Raw genomic sequence first — 17,566 nt, forward strand, 5'->3', positions numbered from 1 at the left:
ACACAAACACAGCACATCTCACACAGAGTGCCTGATATCATCAAAAACAACCGAGACAGGTAGATAACAGTAGTGGTGCTGATGACTGGCTTCATTGTTGTGAACAAAACGAGCGACATCAGTGAGAAACAAACCTCCACTAGCATAATGAGCCACAGTTCTTTTTAAAGGACAAATATTATCATATTCCACTGAAGATAATCTTTCAGCCTGCCTGCTGGCTGTGTACACACAGATTACATGAGACGCAAACTGCAGTGTAAAGACTGGAAGTTGTTCTCACAGCAGTGAAACAAATGATCAAGGCTACTCAGTTTTAACATCATAAACACTTTAAAAAAATGCACTCCTGTGCTTGTGCATGGCTTATTCCATCAACTTAACACTGGATTATAATATTACAGCATACAATATGCTGTAATAGCCTTAGTTTCCAATCATTTTCTTCTCCTTCTGTGGCAGAGTTAATCTGATTGTAAGCAGGGTCTGTTCTCCTTTAGCGACGTGTTGATCTCTGACATTCTAGGCATGTTTCTCTGAAGAAACATGTCTTACAACATGCCAATATGATGTGGGTTAACACACATTTCTGAATGAGTCACCGGATTGTTGAAACTCGCTTTGCAACCATCATGTCAAGCAAACTATAAAAAACAAAAACATCAAGGTGCTCTTCTCCTCATGGCTAAATGGGTCTAATGAAAGAGGAATAAGCACTGGGTGCTTAAAGATCCACAAAATACTCTTTGATGTGTGAAATTAGCACCTTTGAGGTCTGACAATTCAGACAAGACATCCCTGAAAGCTCTCTCTCTCTCTCTCTCCACCTTGATGGCATCGATTGAACTCACATTTTCAAAGACTCTGTGTCTGTTACCCATCTTGGCTCAACAATCCTCCACACGGCCAGAGCTGAATGAAAGTCTGATGATGCTGTGACATCATAGCAGTGGCCAAAACTCATCCCTAGCAGAGCTGCGAGGGCCTCGAAATGATACCAAACTAGAACTACTCAGCTTGACCAGTGATTCAACCAAAGAAGGATAAAGACCCAGAGAGTGAAGGTGCTGTACCTGAACACGAGAGAAGTAATAGTTTAAGCAGTATTGCGTAAGGAGCAAGAGCAGACTGGGATATGCTGTACACAGCTTTACTTATGGTTACAGTTATGACCAATCAACAAGCTCTGATTTCTTCACACACATGCATGAAGAAAACCTGTGGTGGGAATAAAGCAGACCTCGGAAGGGTCAAAGTTTCTGCTCCGGGCTACAACCTTCTGTTTGGCATTTTTTCAGAACTAAGCTGGTTCAAAGGGAGGGGTGCTAAAAGTGTTTGTTCTAGATAGAAGATAAACTGCACTGAGGCCAAGTTTAAGATACAGAAGGATTCTTTTTTTAACATAAACTATGCAAAACTACTTTAGGAGGCCTGGTAAAAAAATCCTACGAGCATAACCAATCCATTTAAGTGTGCAATGTTGTCAACATCATGCTTTGAAAAACGGTGAAGGTAAGAGAACAGAGGTGCCATTTAAAGTTAACAAGACGACGCATTAAAAAAAAAAAGTGATCCTTCAGAGGAGCTGCACAGCAGCTGTCAGGAGACTTTTTGTCCAAGTCATTAGTACACATATGTGCAGTTGTATCATAGTTTTGCAGGTCATTGCAAAACAGTGAGCGTGCATGATCTGCAAGGCTATGGTGAAAAAATATAGTATAAAAAAGTTTTTTTTATGATTTTAAGGCCCTTAAGCTACACCTGAAAAGAAGTTCATCTTCCCTTCACCAAGCTAAAACAATCATCCAGGCCAAGACCATAATTAGAGAGCTTCAAAGGATCCCACAGTAGAGCTTTACCTCAGTGACGATGTTGTTCTTCAGCCCCTCTGTGACGTTGTAGTCCCATCCATTCTCGCAGTCCACCACAGCAGACTGGCTGCTATTGGTATACTGCTTACACTGGGACGGGCCCCCGCTGTCCCCGGGCCGTCGCCCCTTCTCCCAAGGTACTGAGGCGTTCAGCACTTCAGGCGATAGCAAGGGGCCCGGCAGGTGGCAGTGGTGGTGAGGGGGGAGGGTGATGAGAGGGTCCGAAGAGAGCAGGAAGGCCAGGAAGAGGTTGGGCAGGATGGAGAGCGCAATCAGCACTCTCTGCTTCTTCCGGCCCAGAGCCAGCACCATCACTTCACCGGTGGGGGGCAGCGAGGGTGGCGCGGGGATCGAGGAGGAGGATGGCGCTGGGGAAGAGGGCACGGGGGAGGAGGGGAGGGACGGAGGGGGAGCCGGGCAAGGAGATGGAGAAACCATCGGTGGGGAGTCCGGGGATGTCATTGCCGCTGGAGTACTGAAGGCAGAGGACCAGGAGGGAGGACGGTGAGCAAGCTGGTCCCCGGGCAGAAGAGTAGAGCTGCGGTAAAACTGTGTGAGCAGAAGGTTACACGTCATTATTACAGATCAAGCATCAATATGGGACACAGATATGACACTCTGACATGTCAACAACGACACAGTCCACTTAGCTGCTTCAGTTTCAAAGCTAACCCCATCTTAATAGAACATTCGCATCAACTGTTTATAGATAATAGATAGAGATAAATGTTATCTGCCAGTGCTGCTGTGATATCGGAAGAGACTTCCTTTCCTGTGTTACAGATCCTCTCAGAGCTCTCTGCATCACGCAGCAGAGTAGCCGCCACTTTGATATCATTAATATGTAATATTCACCCAATTTTCCAATATCCTGCCCTAAAAATTAGCATCAGCTCAAGAAATCCAGCACTACTCAGGCTCTAACAGGAATTCTTCATCAATTCCTCTTTCAATTTCCAACAACACGAACGAGATCCTACATTTCCCATGATGCAACTCGTAGCTGCTCTCATCGCACCTCCAACTTTCTGTTTGTGTCTTTGAACACAGGCCCAATTCATAACAACCCCTGAAGGTATCACTGCATGCTAGTTTTGAAGTGATCACAATGTATCTGAGTGAAACAGCAGCTCTGTTGGACTGCACGCTGCATGAGCTTTGCAAAGTTTTACATGACAGGTCAGTGAGGCAGTGCATTTATTCCAGCCACTGCATACGTATTTATGTGACGTCGTCAAACACAACCTTAACGCTCCGCTTAACCTGAAACAATCAGAGCTGTGTGTGTGGGTGTGGTTGTGTGTGTGTGCAAACACCTGTACAGAAAAAGAACGAGATTTTTTCAAAACAAAGCCTGATTATCACGAAGCCAAGTATGCCTCAGTGTGGGATTTTTAGACAAATCCACCAATTTTAATAGCATCACATTGAGCTTTAGGGAACTATAATATATATCTTTACTATTGTAATCCATAGCACAAGAAATGTCAACATGAGCCTCTAATTAGTGTGTAGAAACTGTCAGCTACTGGCTACAACACATTTCACAGGCTTTGTGATGCCAGTCACAGCCTGACATGTTGTTGTTTACCCTGAGCTAAATGGAAAAGCGGTGGGTGTTCTCAGGGACCCCACTAACAGCCCTGAGTGCTCCCCCTCAGCAGCAGCCTCCTCTGCAGGTGCACATGGTGCCCCTCCGTGGGTCAACGTCATCGTGTTTTCCTCGCACAGGGCCAGGAAGTCTTGCTAAGAAAAAAAGGAATCCCACAGGGTTATATAAGAGCTTTCACGCGATGAGGGGAAAGGACAGGGGGGGGGGGGATGTAGCACAAAGAGGGAGGGGGCTGGCTGGGCTGTACGCCGGACAGAAGAGGAGCAACGAGGGGGAGAACAGCAGCGTGATGTAGGGGCGTTAAAGCAGCTGGGCCGGGCGGAGTGAGCAGACACCTGCCCCGGCACACTGGACCAGAACACACAGCCAGTGTTACACACCCCTGCGCGGCCTCAAAACAAAGCGCACACTGTTACTCACCCTTTAAAGCGACGCTAACTGTGAGCCAAAATCCTGCCGCCCGTCGTCTCTCTGAAACATCCCAAACATCGCGGGCTTGAGAGAGGAGGACAGCGGAGGAGTTTCACCGCGTTCACACCGTCTCCTCCGCTCTGTCTGCCACACAAACAGACATGTCTGTCCCGGAGAAGTACCGCAAGGCTTGGATGAACACAATCGTTTGCCTTTGACACAGGCAAGGACACCGGACTCTCCGTTAGTCCCTAAACACAGCCAACGTCCCTCCGCCGTGTGAGCATGTGATGATGCCACCGGAGGAGGGGGTGATGCTCCGCTTGCTCCTTCACTCCCACCGTCGGTTGCTGTGTAACGGTGTTGTTTAGTCCAAGTTTATTCCTCCCGACATGACACAGAATAATTCAACAATAACGCACAACTGTGCCCGGCATCACCTTAAAGGGGCAGGCGTCGGCAGGAAGTGGAGCGAAGGACAAAGACCGGGTGGAAAACTGCGGAGAGCCGTGTCTGTTTTAAAGGGCAGTAGCTCCGCCAGCGGCGACTCTCACTTCGGGAAGAATCGGCAAACATCGCCAGAGCGACAGCCCCCCTCCCTCCGCCCGCTCCACTCAACCAAAGATCGTGTATAAGAAATGAGGCGATGACTCAGAAACAGATTTAGCCATATTGGAGACGGATTAGTTTTATTAACAAATGATTATTTTTTATTTTTAAGCAAAAGCGTGAAATAATTAGAATCAGTAGTTGTATTAAACACTTCTGTTAGGAATTCATTTATTATAGGGTTAACTAATGAATCACTCGGGTAAAAGTCTTACCGGGAGGAAACTTGTTGCTCAGTAAAAGTAGCATACAAAATCAGCAGCGGAGTGAGATATCTGTTTTTGAGTGCTCTCTCTCTCTGTCTCCTGCAGAATGCCTGCATGGAACTGTCTGCCGCATGGTGGAGCCATAAATCATAGAGAAGAGAGAAGAGGCAGGTGTAAGACAGCGGCACCCCCACGGCCCGGCCTGCTACAGAGCTGCTTTCAGGTGAAAAATAAAAACAAGAGAGACAGTCCATCATAACTTATTTATGATATAATTTAAATGTGCACTCACTCTAATGGTTGATAGTCCAGAAGAAATCAGTGATCCACCATATTATCTTATCCTATTATCTTTTCACAACAGATTTCATTAGCGCATCCACATGTTTCATCATGACTCCTGATAGTTTTAATCTGCAATAGAGGACAAAATATCCACTGGCACACAGAGATAACAGCACTTTGTGCTGTGTCTGCCGGTAATGACTGAAAGGCTACACATGATGGCACCAACACGGCTTGTTCCTCTGGTGATGCAGCAGCAGCAGCCCGCCATTAGTGCAAGAAGTCTGACTTCAGTAGATGTCACTTGATGCTACTGTAAATGTAAAGAAGTCTGTGGCGGTGCTTTAAACAGCAGGGGTTACGCTTGTTTCCAAGTCACTTATTCATGCCATGCATTTGAACTGCGAGTCCTCATTAGGTCGTGCTTTCCACGTTCTGTTTTGTTTGTTTTAACCAAAGATGGCGACAGCTTCCACTTTCCCTTGAAGTGTTACATGCGAGCTCTTCAACAATTAGAGGGCCTCTGTTGGAAGCTGTGAATGATATCAAATAAAAGCAAAAGGTATAAAGTAGAACAATTAGCTTTTTATGTCATAAAAAGCACCTCACCTGACCTTCTCTTATTGATTGTCTTAGTGAGACCAGTAAAAAAAAAAATAGATCTCAGCCCTTAGAGTCTTTCTAAAGCTAAGAAACAGCATCTCTGACTGCAGCACTTCACAGCGAGCGGAAGTACTGCAACAAGGGGTGAAACACTCATTCTGGCCATATTTGGACTACAGATCACACTGCTTTGTGTGTATGCGTGTGTGTTGATGATCTCTTGAGACAAAAGTCCAGCCGAGCCACCCAGAAAGCACACACGCACCTTTGATCAGCAGCAGCTTTGAGATTGGAGCTGCTTCAGTGGGGCTGTGCGGTTCGTATGGTCTGCAGCTGTTGAGTAACGCTGTAGGGATGAGGTGAAATACGGTCTTTCTTCACTCTGTGGAGATGTTGCAGTCCTGGGACCACAGATTGCCCCACACAACGCTGTGGGACATTTCAACAGACATGGTCACACAAGAAATCTTCATACGCCTCTGAGGACGCAGCAAGCTTCAGGAAGCCCCCATCACACTTTCACCGTCCTTTCTGATTAAAATCCAAAAACATGAAGATGGTTCTACACATCCCCATATATTTACACGACTGCTCCTTTTAAATCTTTTTAGTAGGAAGCAAGTGAAATCAGGGTGCCAAAGTTGGGTTACTCGCATAATCTGTGTGCACCAGATACGATCATAAAATGATGCCGATATCATTTTTCTGCTGCCCTTATGTGTCTAATAAAGCCATCAAGCGCTGAGCTGAGGTCAGCCTCTACGAGGAGGTTATTGACACATGTCCTATTGTGTAAAAATCTTTTCCCATACCACTTCATTCGGTCTCACTTATCAGTCGCGTTATGCAAGTTCTGAATATGTTTAAAACATAAAAATACATCTGAATTTCTTCAGGGGAAAAAAAGCAAATGTTTTGTTTTGTTTTTACTTTTAAAATGTTATACAGGACCATGAAAAAAATTAATACATTTTTTTTAAGGGTCTGGCTCGTCACCCCCACCCCCTCCTCCTCCTCCTCCTCTCTGGCTCCTATCTCTGTGTCCCTTCACTACCATCACAGCCACAGGAAGGCCCTGGCAGCCCAAAACACTGATACTATCTCTGCGCTCCTCATCTCCGTCCTCCGCTGTGTCGAAATCTTTGCCCATCCCACAAAGGGAAACCGCTGGTGCACAACGGTCCATGGCAATGACGTCCGTTTCTGTGGGTAGACAACTTATGGTAAATAATGTGACAGGCGTACGCCGTGTTCCCGGGTGAAGGATGCCCCGGAGGACCAATGAGACGCATCATTTACACAACTCGGTGTTAGATAAGGCAGAAGAGGGTGGGGAGTGGCTCTGCAATTATTGCACAGAGTATCTGAGGAACCCCTCAACCTACAACCCGTGTGTGTGTGTGTGTGTGTGTGTGTGTGTGTGTGTGTGTGTGTGTGTGTGTGTGTGTGTGTGTGTGTGTGTGTGTGTGTGTGTGTGTGTGTGCAGATAATATGACATATAGAGGACAATGACTTCATATAGGCACAAGCAATCATTTATTTATTAAAAAAAAAAAACATTTGGCAGCACTTCAACTTTTCACTTTAACAGTGTGTATTATTCGCTACACATTTGAAACCATTTCAAGTAATCACACATGTATTTACTGGGGATTGATGCTGTATTTTAGAAGAGAGAGGCTCTTTTCTCTGTTTCATCGAATCCTCTTCAAACCACAGGTTGTTGTGCAACTCCGTTGGGCAACAACGCTTACAATCAGCTCTGACGAAGACGGTAAAGGTCAGGTAGATGATTAGGCAATGTTTATTAAATCAAATCATATCCAGCCGGTCCAAGGCACACAGCGGGACTCTTTTTTTCCGTTGTTTAAAGGGGTCCACGAGTTGTACCCATATGTGAACAGGAACCACCATTTCCAATCTGCAGATAAACTATTGACCAGTTTGTGTCCTTCAGCGCACTTTTTTACCTTTTATTATATCTACGCCTGCATTTTAGTTTAAACCAAAGTCCTCCATCACATGACTAAAATTCAGTATTGACTCTGTCTCTATTTTTTCTTTTTTTGCTGTGTGCCTCAAGTTCCTGCATTAGAAAATAAATAGCCTCTACATTCAGACCAAACAGTAACAGCACCTGCTGTGCAGCATCATAGCCTACTGAGGCTATTTATTAGCCAAACTTTTATTATTCCAATTGATTTCATTTTATCTGCTGATCTATTTTCCAACAAAACATGCTATTTTCCTACACTAAACTCCACTCAATGACTTTGATTGTCCAATCACAGGAGGTGTATCAAAACCCAGTGTATCTACATGTTCAATAAAAATGGAGGATGGTATATTATTATTATTATTATTATTATTATTATTATTATTATTATTATTATTATTATCATCCTTTACAACCCCATAAACTCAAATTTTAAAGCAAAGGTTTGCTAACGTTTAGCTAACTAACGCTTAGCTACCAAAAGTATGCCAGGATGCACTTTAACAGTAGCGTCAGCTTAGCATTAGCTACATACAGATCATAAAGCCCACCTCCTGCAGCGGTCATTTCAATTCACTTCAGTTCATTTTATTTATATATCACAACACGAATTGCCTGAAGGCGTTAGTTTACTTCAGCAGATAATCTTGGGTGCTTGTCATGAGAAGCTACGTTTAGTACAGTGCTCCTTCTGTGTGATGCTGAATGTGTCCAAATGTGTCAAAACTCTCAGCAGATTGGAAGTGTTCATTTTGCCATTTTGAACCTTTTACGCTCAACATGTGAGGTCCAGAAATGTAAAGTTTGGGGGTAAGAGAACAATTAAAAATGTGGACATCGGTGTACTAAATAGTAGCCACAACACTGCCAGTAAGCTACGGTTTCCTTTACAATATAAAACTACAGTTAACAACTTTTATACCCAGCATTACCTCCTCTAGGTGACTTTGTCATGATCACAAATGTTTGTTCGTGAAAATGCTCCAACAGGTGCTTCACTGTGAGTCTCGCAGGCCTTACTGAGGCACACTGTGAAGCCTGTAATCAGGCGTTAACATCAGGTACCAACGAGGTTTCGGGCTGTGCTCAGATGCTGGACTGCCCGGCTGCTCCCTCCTCGGCGGCCTGCAGGTGCCGCTGTGACAGGATGTGTTTCAGAGTGTCCAGCTCCTGTGTCAGCTGTGCTATCCTCATCTGCAGCTTCTGGTTTTCCTCCTGCAGCTGGCCGGCCCTCTGCTGGGTCATCAGGATCCTCCTGCGGGCTTTGTCCCTGCTCTTCCTCACCGCGATGTTATTTCTCTCACGCCTCAGGCGGTACTCTGCGCTATCCTTGCTGATGCTCCTCTTGGTTACCGGGGCCCGCAGAGTTGGCAGGAGGAAGGGGGAGAAGTCCTGGAGTGAACAGCACACATGCGTTAAAGCCGTGGGTGAGTGTGGTTTGTATGAAACACTTTGTGACCTGCTGTTAAATGCTTCTCTCACCTGCTGAGTGCTGGCGTGGCTCTGGTGGTGGTTTGTGCTCACCGCGCTGGCGCCGGTGCCAAGGCAGGACGGCGGGTACGGCAGGTACGACAGTCCCATCATCTGCTCGGCCCCTCTGTCATCGCCACCCCCCCTTATCATCCCCTGAGACTGGCCGTACGAGATCATATCCATCTGCGTCATCTGGTTGGTGGAAGCGGCCGAGTTGGAAGCAACAGAATTCAGGGTCTGGCTGTGCGCCTGACCTGGGAAGGAGCTCACCCACTCCTGGATGACAGAGGACACCCTGGAATCAGACATCTGTAGAAGAAGCCAGAGGAAGATTCAGTTTACTTCCAACACTCATTTAATACTTTAAGCATTAAAAAATACATATACTGCTTGAATGTTGCTGTCAGTTACTCTACAATATATAAAACAGACTTTCAGCAACACAAAAATCTCACTTGCTTAATTACGCGGTCACACATTCTGTCCTGATGCTACACGTTGAACAGGCTCGTTCGTTCTACCTTACACTGCCTGCTTGTTGTTTTGAGTGATGTAAGACGGATAAAGTTTTTTTAGGTGTGGCATCTTCAGAAAGAAGATTTCAGTGTTTCTTCCACCACTGATGGTAAATGGGGATGTTTCTGCCACAGTACACACGTTCTTCTATTTTAAAAGTTACTACACTCAGATGCACCCTAACACAAAATCAAACAGCTCAACTAATAAATTAAATTGCAAATAAATCGTGGAAACACTCTGACAGCACTGCTGTGAGTCTTAGTTTGTAAGCTGCTATTGCCTTCTTCTCTTTACCCCCCCCCCTTCTCTTTTAAACGTACAGTCTTTGCATCATAGACTACAAACTATATTTAAAGAGTAAATTATTTCATGCCACTGTCGAGCTCTTCTTCCTCACGCTTTCAAAGAAACGTCGAATCTCTTGCGCGCTCCGTCTTCCCTGTTGCTTCGGTAAGGTTGCATTTCTCATCGATTTGCTCAAATCTCTCCACACATTCACAAAGTTACAGTTTCACTCACCATGACCGATCGCTCCACAAACTCTCAGGATACTCTTTAGGTCCTCCTCAGGCTGTGTGGCTGACAGTGCTCTGAAAGACAGGAGATAGACAGGTGGCCCTCAATTATCACAATCACTTCCCCTCTCTCTCTCTCCCTGCCGCTCTCTCTCTCTCTGTGTCACACACACACACAGACACACACACACACACACACACACACACTTAAATTTACAAAAAGAAACAAAGAAGTGTTCCCATTTCTTTTACATTTACACCATCTCCTCTGCACAGATACTTGAGTGATCCCATAAGGTTAAATTATTGCGTTATAGCAACCGGATAAAGAATAAAATACTAGTGCAAAGATTTCACACATATACAGTTAAGCCCATAATTATTCATACCCCTGGCAAATTTTGACTTAAAGTTACTTTTATTCAACCAGCAAGTTATTTTTTGACTGGAAATGACACAGGCGTATCACAAAAGATAATAAGATGATGTACAAGACGCATCATTGTGAAAAAAATATTTCTCAGCTTTTATTTACATTTGAGCAAAAAGTAACATGTCCAGAATTATTCATACCCTTTACAAACTGTCACAGTCTCTGGGAAAATCCAAAGTTCCATACCATTCCAAATAGTCAAAGCTGTTCTAAAGCATCCTAATTACCCTGATTAATTGGAAATAGCTGTTTTACTCAACTCAACAGGTGAAAAACAGCAGCTCTCTGCAGGTGGTCTGTGGACATTCATGGCTAAGACAAAGGAACTCAGTGAGGACCTGCAGCTGTGCATTGTGGCTGCTCACAAGTGAGGAATGGGCTACAAGGCCATATCCAAATGTTTTCAAGTTCCAGTGGCTACAGTGCAAAGTATTATTAAAAATACAAGATGTTCCGCACTGTGGAAAATCTCAGAGGACGTTGTTGGAAGCCAAAAGTGAAACCTGTGCTGGCCAGGAGAATAGTGAGAGAGGTGAAAAAGAATCCAAGGATCACCACCAAGGCCATTCTGGTGAATCTGGGCTCTGCTGGTGGCAATGTCTCAAGGCAGACAGTCCAAAGGACACTGTTGGGTTCCACGGATGCAGACCAAGGAAAACGCCACTTCTCCAGGCACTTCTAAGGCATGCAAAAGCTCATTTGGCCTTTGCAAATGCTCATCTGGACAAAGAAGAAGGTTTCTGGTCTTCAGTGTTATGGTCAGATGAAACAAAAATTGAATTATTTGGTCACAATGATGTTGCCTTCATTTGGCATAAAAAATGGAGAAGCCTTCAACCCAAAGAACACCATCCCCACTGTCAAACATGGTGGTGGGAACCTAATGCTTTGGGGTGTTTTTTTAGCCAATGGACCATGGAACCTAATCACAGTAAACAGCACCATGAAAAAGAGCAATACATGAAGATTCTCAACAACAACATCAGGCAGTATGCAGAAAAACTTGGCCTTGGGAACCAGTGGACATTTTAGCACGACAATGACCCAAAACATACAGCAAACGTGGTGAAGAAATGGTTAGCAGACACCAACATTAACGTTTTGCAGTGGCCTAGCCAGAGTCCTGACTTGAATCCAATTGAGAATCTGTGGAGGGAGCTAAAGATCAGGGTGATGGCAAGAAGACCGTCCAACCTGAAAGATTTGGAACTCATTCCTAAAGATGAATGGGCAAAAATGCCTGTGGAGACATGCAAAAAGCGGGTCTGCAATTATAGGAAGCGTTTGATTGCTGTAATAGCCAATAAAGACTTTTCTATTGATTATTGAGAAGGGTATGAATAATTCTGGACATGATACTTTGCTAAAATATAAATAAAACCTGAGAAATATTTTTTTCCGCAATGATGCCTCTTGTACATCGTCTTATTATCTTTGGGGAGACACCTGTGTCATTTCTGCTCAAAAAAGAACTTGCTTGTTGAACAAAAGTAACTTTAAGCCAAAATTTGGCAGGGGTATGAATAATTATGGGCTTAACTGTATATATATACATACATAGTAGTATGACTGTGATTGTGCAAAAGAGTAGTGCAAATTGGATTAAGAAATAATGTGAACACTCTATATCTAAGAAACAGCTGAATAAAGCTTTAATGCAGAAATCTGTGTGTGGATTCTTGTGCCCGACAGGTGAGTTCATCTGTCACAGAAACAAGAGTTATTGCAGAGTTTTATGGAGAACAGCAGGAATGATTTCCTGAAGCCTTCTTCACAGCAATAGACAAACTTCTCTGAAGTAACTTCATCAAAACCATCAACGCTGGTGTTGTTTAACTGCTTCTTATTACCCTCTTTTTGTTTTAAAGTGCTTTATAAATAAAGGTGATAATGATGACTATGATGATGAAGCCTTGATCCAGTTGCAGATCATTTTATGATGGGTTTCCATCAGGAATTCTAGGTCTCCATAACACGGACACAGCACACTGGACTTCAGCACAATGTGAAACCACTGGTCACAACACAATGCGAGCACAGAGTGTGGAACGTCACTGGGATTAAAGAAAATGTGTGGCGCTTGTTTGAATAGCATACAGATGACACCCAGTTATATTTATCTCCACGGCCGCAGAGAAACCCAAATCACTAGCATACAGTTAAAACCATGAAATCCTGGATGAAATCCTGAATGATAGTTGTATAAAGCACTTTGAGTGCTCAGTGAGAGTAGAAAAGCGCTATATAAGAACCAGTCCATTTACCATTTACCTCTGGATTGCTGTTATTCCATATTATGTTGTTCTAATGGCTCTCCGAAAAGCCTTTAGCGGATCCAAAATGCCACAGGGAGAGTATTAACTGGAACTAGAGCGATAGATCATACTGCTCCTCTAGCTTCATTCAGTGTGAAAATCCTCCCATATATGCTCGTAAATAACCAACCTCCATCATATCAGGATGACCTAATCATATCCTATTTTCAATCAGAGCATTTTATTTGCACTTAGCGGGCTTCCTTGTGTGAATCCGAGAACCCTGAACTATTGCTTGGTTATGCTTCCCCCAAGGATGCTCTGCAGACTCACAGGGCACAGCAAATCTAAAAAGATCAAATTTCAGCAGCTGTTTATGTACGGACACCAAACTTTGCACCTTTACCCGATGTCCCCAAAACAAATACTATCAGTGTGTGCTTTAAAAATGATTACATCAATTTGCCACTGCTGATGGGCCCTGTTGAACACCCAGGCCCGTTCAGTATGTAAAACACTACACGATGAATAGATGTAATATAGAAGCCATTTAAGCTACTGGTGTCCCATTCTTTTGCCTCACTCAGTAGTAACATCTGTAACCGTTCTAAAGCTATCCCAAACTCAGTACCACTACTGTCCCGCTGGGGCTTCCGTAGGGTACATTGGCGTTAAAATGGCTGCTCCTGTTGACAACGTGAGTGAAATTGAGTTAGCTCCTTGTTATATATTGAGCCGTCATATCGTGTTTACATGCGGAACATTACTCCGCTTTAGTATGTACAAATATACGAAAACGCTTCTCGGTGCTTTAAAGAAGACGCCACAGCGGTTTGTTGGTTTGTTAGCTAGTGGCTAGCCTGACGAGCTAGCCACTAGCTAACAAACCTTTATGCCGAATAGCTGGTATTTCAGTACGGACACTGTTTACAAATTCAGATACTGTATATCTTACATGTAATTTAACTGCCTTCTAGGATTTGATTGAAAGCGATTTGCCCAAAGCTGTACAGCTGCTGAATAATCTCACTGAACAGGTAAGAACTTAAAAAACAAAAAGAATAATCCCGTAATGTTCGTTTCGTTTAACTCAGAAATAATGTGTGTTTGTGGCCGTAATAAAGAGATAAATCTAATTTCTTTTGTTTTTAGGTGGCCTCGGTGACGGGTCATGTCCGTGAGCTGCTGACTAAAGTCAAAGATGGGGCATTGAAAACGTCGAAGGTGCGTAAGGACTATTTGAAAGGCTAGTTCTCCTCAGGTCCAGTCTTTACGGTAATCTGACCAAAGTGCAGTTTGGTTTGAGAGCAGCAGGAAAGACTGATGCATCCTCTTTAATGAGGCTGTGTTAAATAAAAGTAATGACACACTTGCTGCAGGACTTATAATTTCTCTAGATCAGGGAAAGAAGTGCAGCCTGTAGGCCTTTCTGACCATTTGTCCGCCTTCTCCTCCTGCAGGGTTTGTCTTTCTTGGACCTTCGGTACCACCTGCTGCTCTTCTATCTCCAGGACCTAACTCACCTGATCAGCATCAAGACAGAAGGAGGCAAAATAAAAGACAGTGATGCCTTAGACCGAGTGGTCACAATCAGAACGGTAAGAGGCTGCAAAAGTGACGCTGTTCGTTTTCTCTGCAGTCAACATGTTGTTTTAAACTTGATTTGTTGTTGTTGTTTTATGTGAAGATCCTGGAGAAGATGCGACCTCTAGACCACAAACTGAAGTATCAGATTGATAAACTGGTGCGCACGGCTGTTACCGGAAGTTTAGGTAAGACCGAAGTGATCAGATTTTCAGAACTGTGCAGTCTAGGAAAGCTTTGACTGAAAGGATGTGTATCAGATTCGACGCATAGCAAGATTTGCATTTATCCACTTATGGTAGGAGTAACTGTGTCTGATGCTTTTGTTGATTTCAGCTGAAAATGACCCACTGCAGCTGCGTCCTAATCCAGAGAATCTCGTCAGCAAAGTAAGACCTGAGTAACACGATGGCTCCGGTTCCTTCTCTTATTGTCACATTATCAAACTGTAAACACATGTATCCAAACATCAGCTTCCTGTATTAGTAGGAAAGATAAATGCTTGTTTGTTTGTTTGTTTTTTTGCAGCTCAGTGAATCTGAGTCTGAAGATGAAACAGAGAACAAGGCAGCTTCAGAAAAGAAAGCAGCCCACTCTAGTGGCAAGAAATATATACCACCAAAGATTGCCCCAGTGCATTATGGTAATGTCACCGGTCTGCTTGATAAAGTACTTCAATACTGCTTTGTTGCCGGGGGGGGGGGGGGGTGTTATAGCAAACTTATGAAATATGTAGCAGTGCGATATTTTTTTTTTTTTTTTTTCTCCTGTTCATTTGTTAACCAAAAGAAAAAACCTTTACCTCCAGATGGTGACATGACAGAGGCAGACAAGAAGAAGGCCAAGCTGGAGCGTCATCGACAAGCAGCACTCCGAAGTTCTGTGATCCAGGAGCTGAGGCAGCAGTACAGCGACACCCCAGAGGAGATCAGAGACAAACGGGACTTCCAGAGCGAGCGGGAGAGCCGCGAGGAGCTCCACAGGTTCCTGCTCGTTTACTTTACACACAGAAGGGTGTTAGGTGGTCATAATGTCTGCTTCTTGATTTAGATGGGAAGTGTTGTGAGATAAATTTGTAACTGAATTCAGTTTTATTTATACAGCAGAGTGTCCCACCAGTCACTTCAGGGATTTAAAGACCCTACAATAATGCAGAAAAAAACCCAGTAGTCAGAGAAGCCCTTATAAACAAGCATTTGGCAACAGTGGGAAGGAAAAAAAACCCTTTAAAAGGAAGAACTCTCCAGAAGAACCAGGCTCAGAGTGAAGGGAGGAAGACAAGTCAAAAGACACTGTGGAAGAGAGCCAGAGATTAATAACAACTAATGATTAAATGCATAGAGGCGTATAATCACATAAAATCCAGACTGGGAGCTGGTTCCACAGAAGAAGGGCCTGAAAGCTGAATGCTCTGCCTCCCATTCTACTTTTAAATGTCCTGGGAAGTACAAGTAAACCAGCAGTCTCAGAGTAAAGAGTTCTACTGGGGTGATACGGTGCTGAGGGGTCTTTCAGTCAAGACCTTGCAGCATCATCTTTCTTCATTCTTTGCTTGGTGGTATGTGTAAATGGTCAATGTTTATATCAACACAGGAAGAACTACGAGGAGTCGATGATGGTGCGTCTCAATGTGCCGAAGCATCAGAGGAACGCCAAGAAGAGGGGCATGATGGCCATGTCCAACCAGCTGAGCAGTATAACACACTTTGGTGACATCACAGCTCTGACCGGTGGCGAGGCGGCGCAGGTGTGTTTGCATTATTTTATTTTGGTTTTGAGCTTCTGCCTTGTTTATTGATTAATCTCTAAACCGAACTGAGACTTCATTATTTATACTGACTGGGATTAAACCTGAGCTGCTACCAGCACACAATCGGACAGAACGCTCCAGTTGGATATTTTCAAGAGGTTTGGTATGTTTACCTTAAAATGCTAATACAGCTGAGTGCTGTGGTGACTCAGTTGTCTGGTGCAGTGCTGCTGGCAGCAGCTACACTTCGTGCCTACACAGGTTTGGCATGCTGTGGCTCTGTTCTGTTTCCTGTCTTAATTAACTGTCTGCTGTCATAAAAAGCACTAATAAGTCAGAGTAATGGCCGCTCAGCCTCTTGCTGATAGTCTTCTCCCCTTCCTGCAGATGTGGAAAAACCCTTGTGTGTATTTAGGAAGTCTTGGAAAATCGATGTACTATGTTTAGATTTTGTCCTGGGCACCATGAGAAGCTACAAAGTGCTGCTAACAGGCCCATCTTTGTACAGTATGAATGGGAGCTTTGTGGCTTGGTTTTTATTTAGATTACAGTCTTAATGTGGTTTTGATACATTTTCTGTGTACGTGCAGGATGGGGATAACCCACGACCGAAGAAAAAGAAGAAACTCATGAAGAAAAAAACCAAAAGAAAAGGTAAGGACTTCGAAATACCACTGAGACCAAATTAACCTGTGTGAACTAGTCTTATTAAAAATGTCTTTATTCAAATAAAATATAGCAGTCTTTTTTTTTCTCTCCTCAGCTTTCAAGAAACGCAACTAGACCCGAGGACAGCATGACAAAGGATTTGTTACGAGCAGCTAATTGTTATAAAGTCTCTGTAAACATTGTAATAAAGAAACAATTCCTCATGACCTCTATCCTACAGTGAATGCCCCCCCCTTTCTAAATAAACATTTATATGGACTCAGTGTAAGACATTTTTTCCTCACGTCACCAGTAGAGGGCAGTCATGTTGCCTACTCAAACTGGCCCTTGTAATATTAATTGGAACAAAAACAGTGGAAGTTTTTGTAGTCTTATTAAACCCCTACTGGAGGACCTGTGATGATGTGGGGGAAGAAGTATGCAGTGGATCTAGCAGAAAGCCCAGTCAGCCTGGACAAAGCTGCACAACTGCTGGACGTTATATACTGTACACTACACACCCAAGTAACGTCAAGCCTCATAACCTCAGCTGTTGGTATTTTAATGACTGACTAGAATTAAATGATTTATTCTGAACATAAAGCCACACCTAATACTCCCTGGAAGTACCACCTAAATACTGCATGCTGAATACTGTTAAATTACATTTAAATACCGTAATTTGGGGTAAAATTCAAATAAACGCACACATGCACACTTACTTTTTACACAATTTTTTATTTTTTTTTCTAATTACAGACTCATGGGTTAAAAATAAAAATAAAAAAAGCAAAAC

General features: G+C 43.6%; 3 protein-coding genes and 1 long non-coding RNA gene across 5 annotated transcripts in view; 2 read left to right on the forward strand and 2 right to left on the reverse strand.

Annotated features, from left to right (window-relative positions):
- slc22a17 (solute carrier family 22 member 17) overlaps window positions 1–4,494 on the reverse strand; it is a 17,973-nt gene extending 13,479 nt beyond the window's left edge. Inside the window, exons 1-2 of the mRNA XM_031730135.2 lie at window positions 3,904–4,494; window positions 1,860–2,420 (exon numbers count right to left, since the gene is read on the reverse strand). Of these exons, the coding sequence (XP_031585995.2) occupies window positions 1,860–2,333 (474 nt within the window). The 5' untranslated portion in view covers window positions 2,334–2,420; window positions 3,904–4,494. The remainder of the gene's footprint in view (window positions 1–1,859; window positions 2,421–3,903) is intronic.
- LOC120441814 overlaps window positions 1–9,039 on the forward strand; it is an 18,812-nt gene extending 9,773 nt beyond the window's left edge. For both annotated transcript variants that reach the window (XR_005614309.1, XR_005614308.1), the window contains 2 exons: window positions 4,815–4,932; window positions 8,905–9,039. This is a non-coding gene — a long non-coding RNA (uncharacterized LOC120441814). The remainder of the gene's footprint in view (window positions 1–4,814; window positions 4,933–8,904) is intronic.
- cebp1 (CCAAT/enhancer binding protein (C/EBP) 1) lies at window positions 7,115–10,693 on the reverse strand. The gene is made up of 4 exons (XM_031730136.2): window positions 10,674–10,693; window positions 10,105–10,175; window positions 9,076–9,375; window positions 7,115–8,985 (listed from the first exon to the last, which is right to left on the reverse strand). The coding sequence occupies exons 2-4, from the start codon at window positions 10,105–10,107 to the stop codon at window positions 8,680–8,682; spliced, it is 609 nt and encodes a 202-aa protein (XP_031585996.1). The 5' UTR covers window positions 10,108–10,175; window positions 10,674–10,693; the 3' UTR covers window positions 7,115–8,679.
- A 2,656-nt stretch (window positions 10,694–13,349) lies between these two features.
- ngdn (neuroguidin, EIF4E binding protein) lies at window positions 13,350–17,054 on the forward strand. Its single transcript, XM_031730137.2, has 11 exons — window positions 13,350–13,485; window positions 13,766–13,825; window positions 13,941–14,012; window positions 14,249–14,386; window positions 14,476–14,560; window positions 14,709–14,761; window positions 14,901–15,015; window positions 15,181–15,355; window positions 15,966–16,119; window positions 16,713–16,776; window positions 16,886–17,054. Exons 1-11 carry the CDS (start codon window positions 13,465–13,467, stop codon window positions 16,903–16,905), a joined length of 957 nt encoding a protein of 318 aa, XP_031585997.1. The 5' UTR covers window positions 13,350–13,464; the 3' UTR covers window positions 16,906–17,054.
- The last annotated feature ends 512 nt before the right edge of the window (window positions 17,055–17,566 follow it).

The sequence above is a fragment of the Oreochromis aureus genome, linkage group 9 (assembly GCF_013358895.1).
Source record: "Oreochromis aureus strain Israel breed Guangdong linkage group 9, ZZ_aureus, whole genome shotgun sequence".
NCBI lineage: Eukaryota > Metazoa > Chordata > Actinopteri > Cichliformes > Cichlidae > Oreochromis > Oreochromis aureus.

What these genes read in the sequence shown, in the direction of transcription:
- cebp1 (XM_031730136.2), bottom strand. An exon ending in GCCACGCCAGCACTCAGCAG is followed by an intron (nt 8,986 to 9,075) that starts GTGAGAGAAGCA and finishes TGTTCACTCCAG; the next exon opens with GACTTCTCCCCCTTCCTCCT.
- ngdn (XM_031730137.2), top strand. Translation starts at nt 13,465, where the DNA reads ATGGCTGCTCCTGTTGACAAC. An exon ending in GAGTGGTCACAATCAGAACG is followed by an intron (nt 14,387 to 14,475) that starts GTAAGAGGCTGC and finishes TTTTATGTGAAG; the next exon opens with ATCCTGGAGAAGATGCGACC. An exon ending in GAAAAAAACCAAAAGAAAAG is followed by an intron (nt 16,777 to 16,885) that starts GTAAGGACTTCG and finishes TTCTCTCCTCAG; the next exon opens with CTTTCAAGAAACGCAACTAG.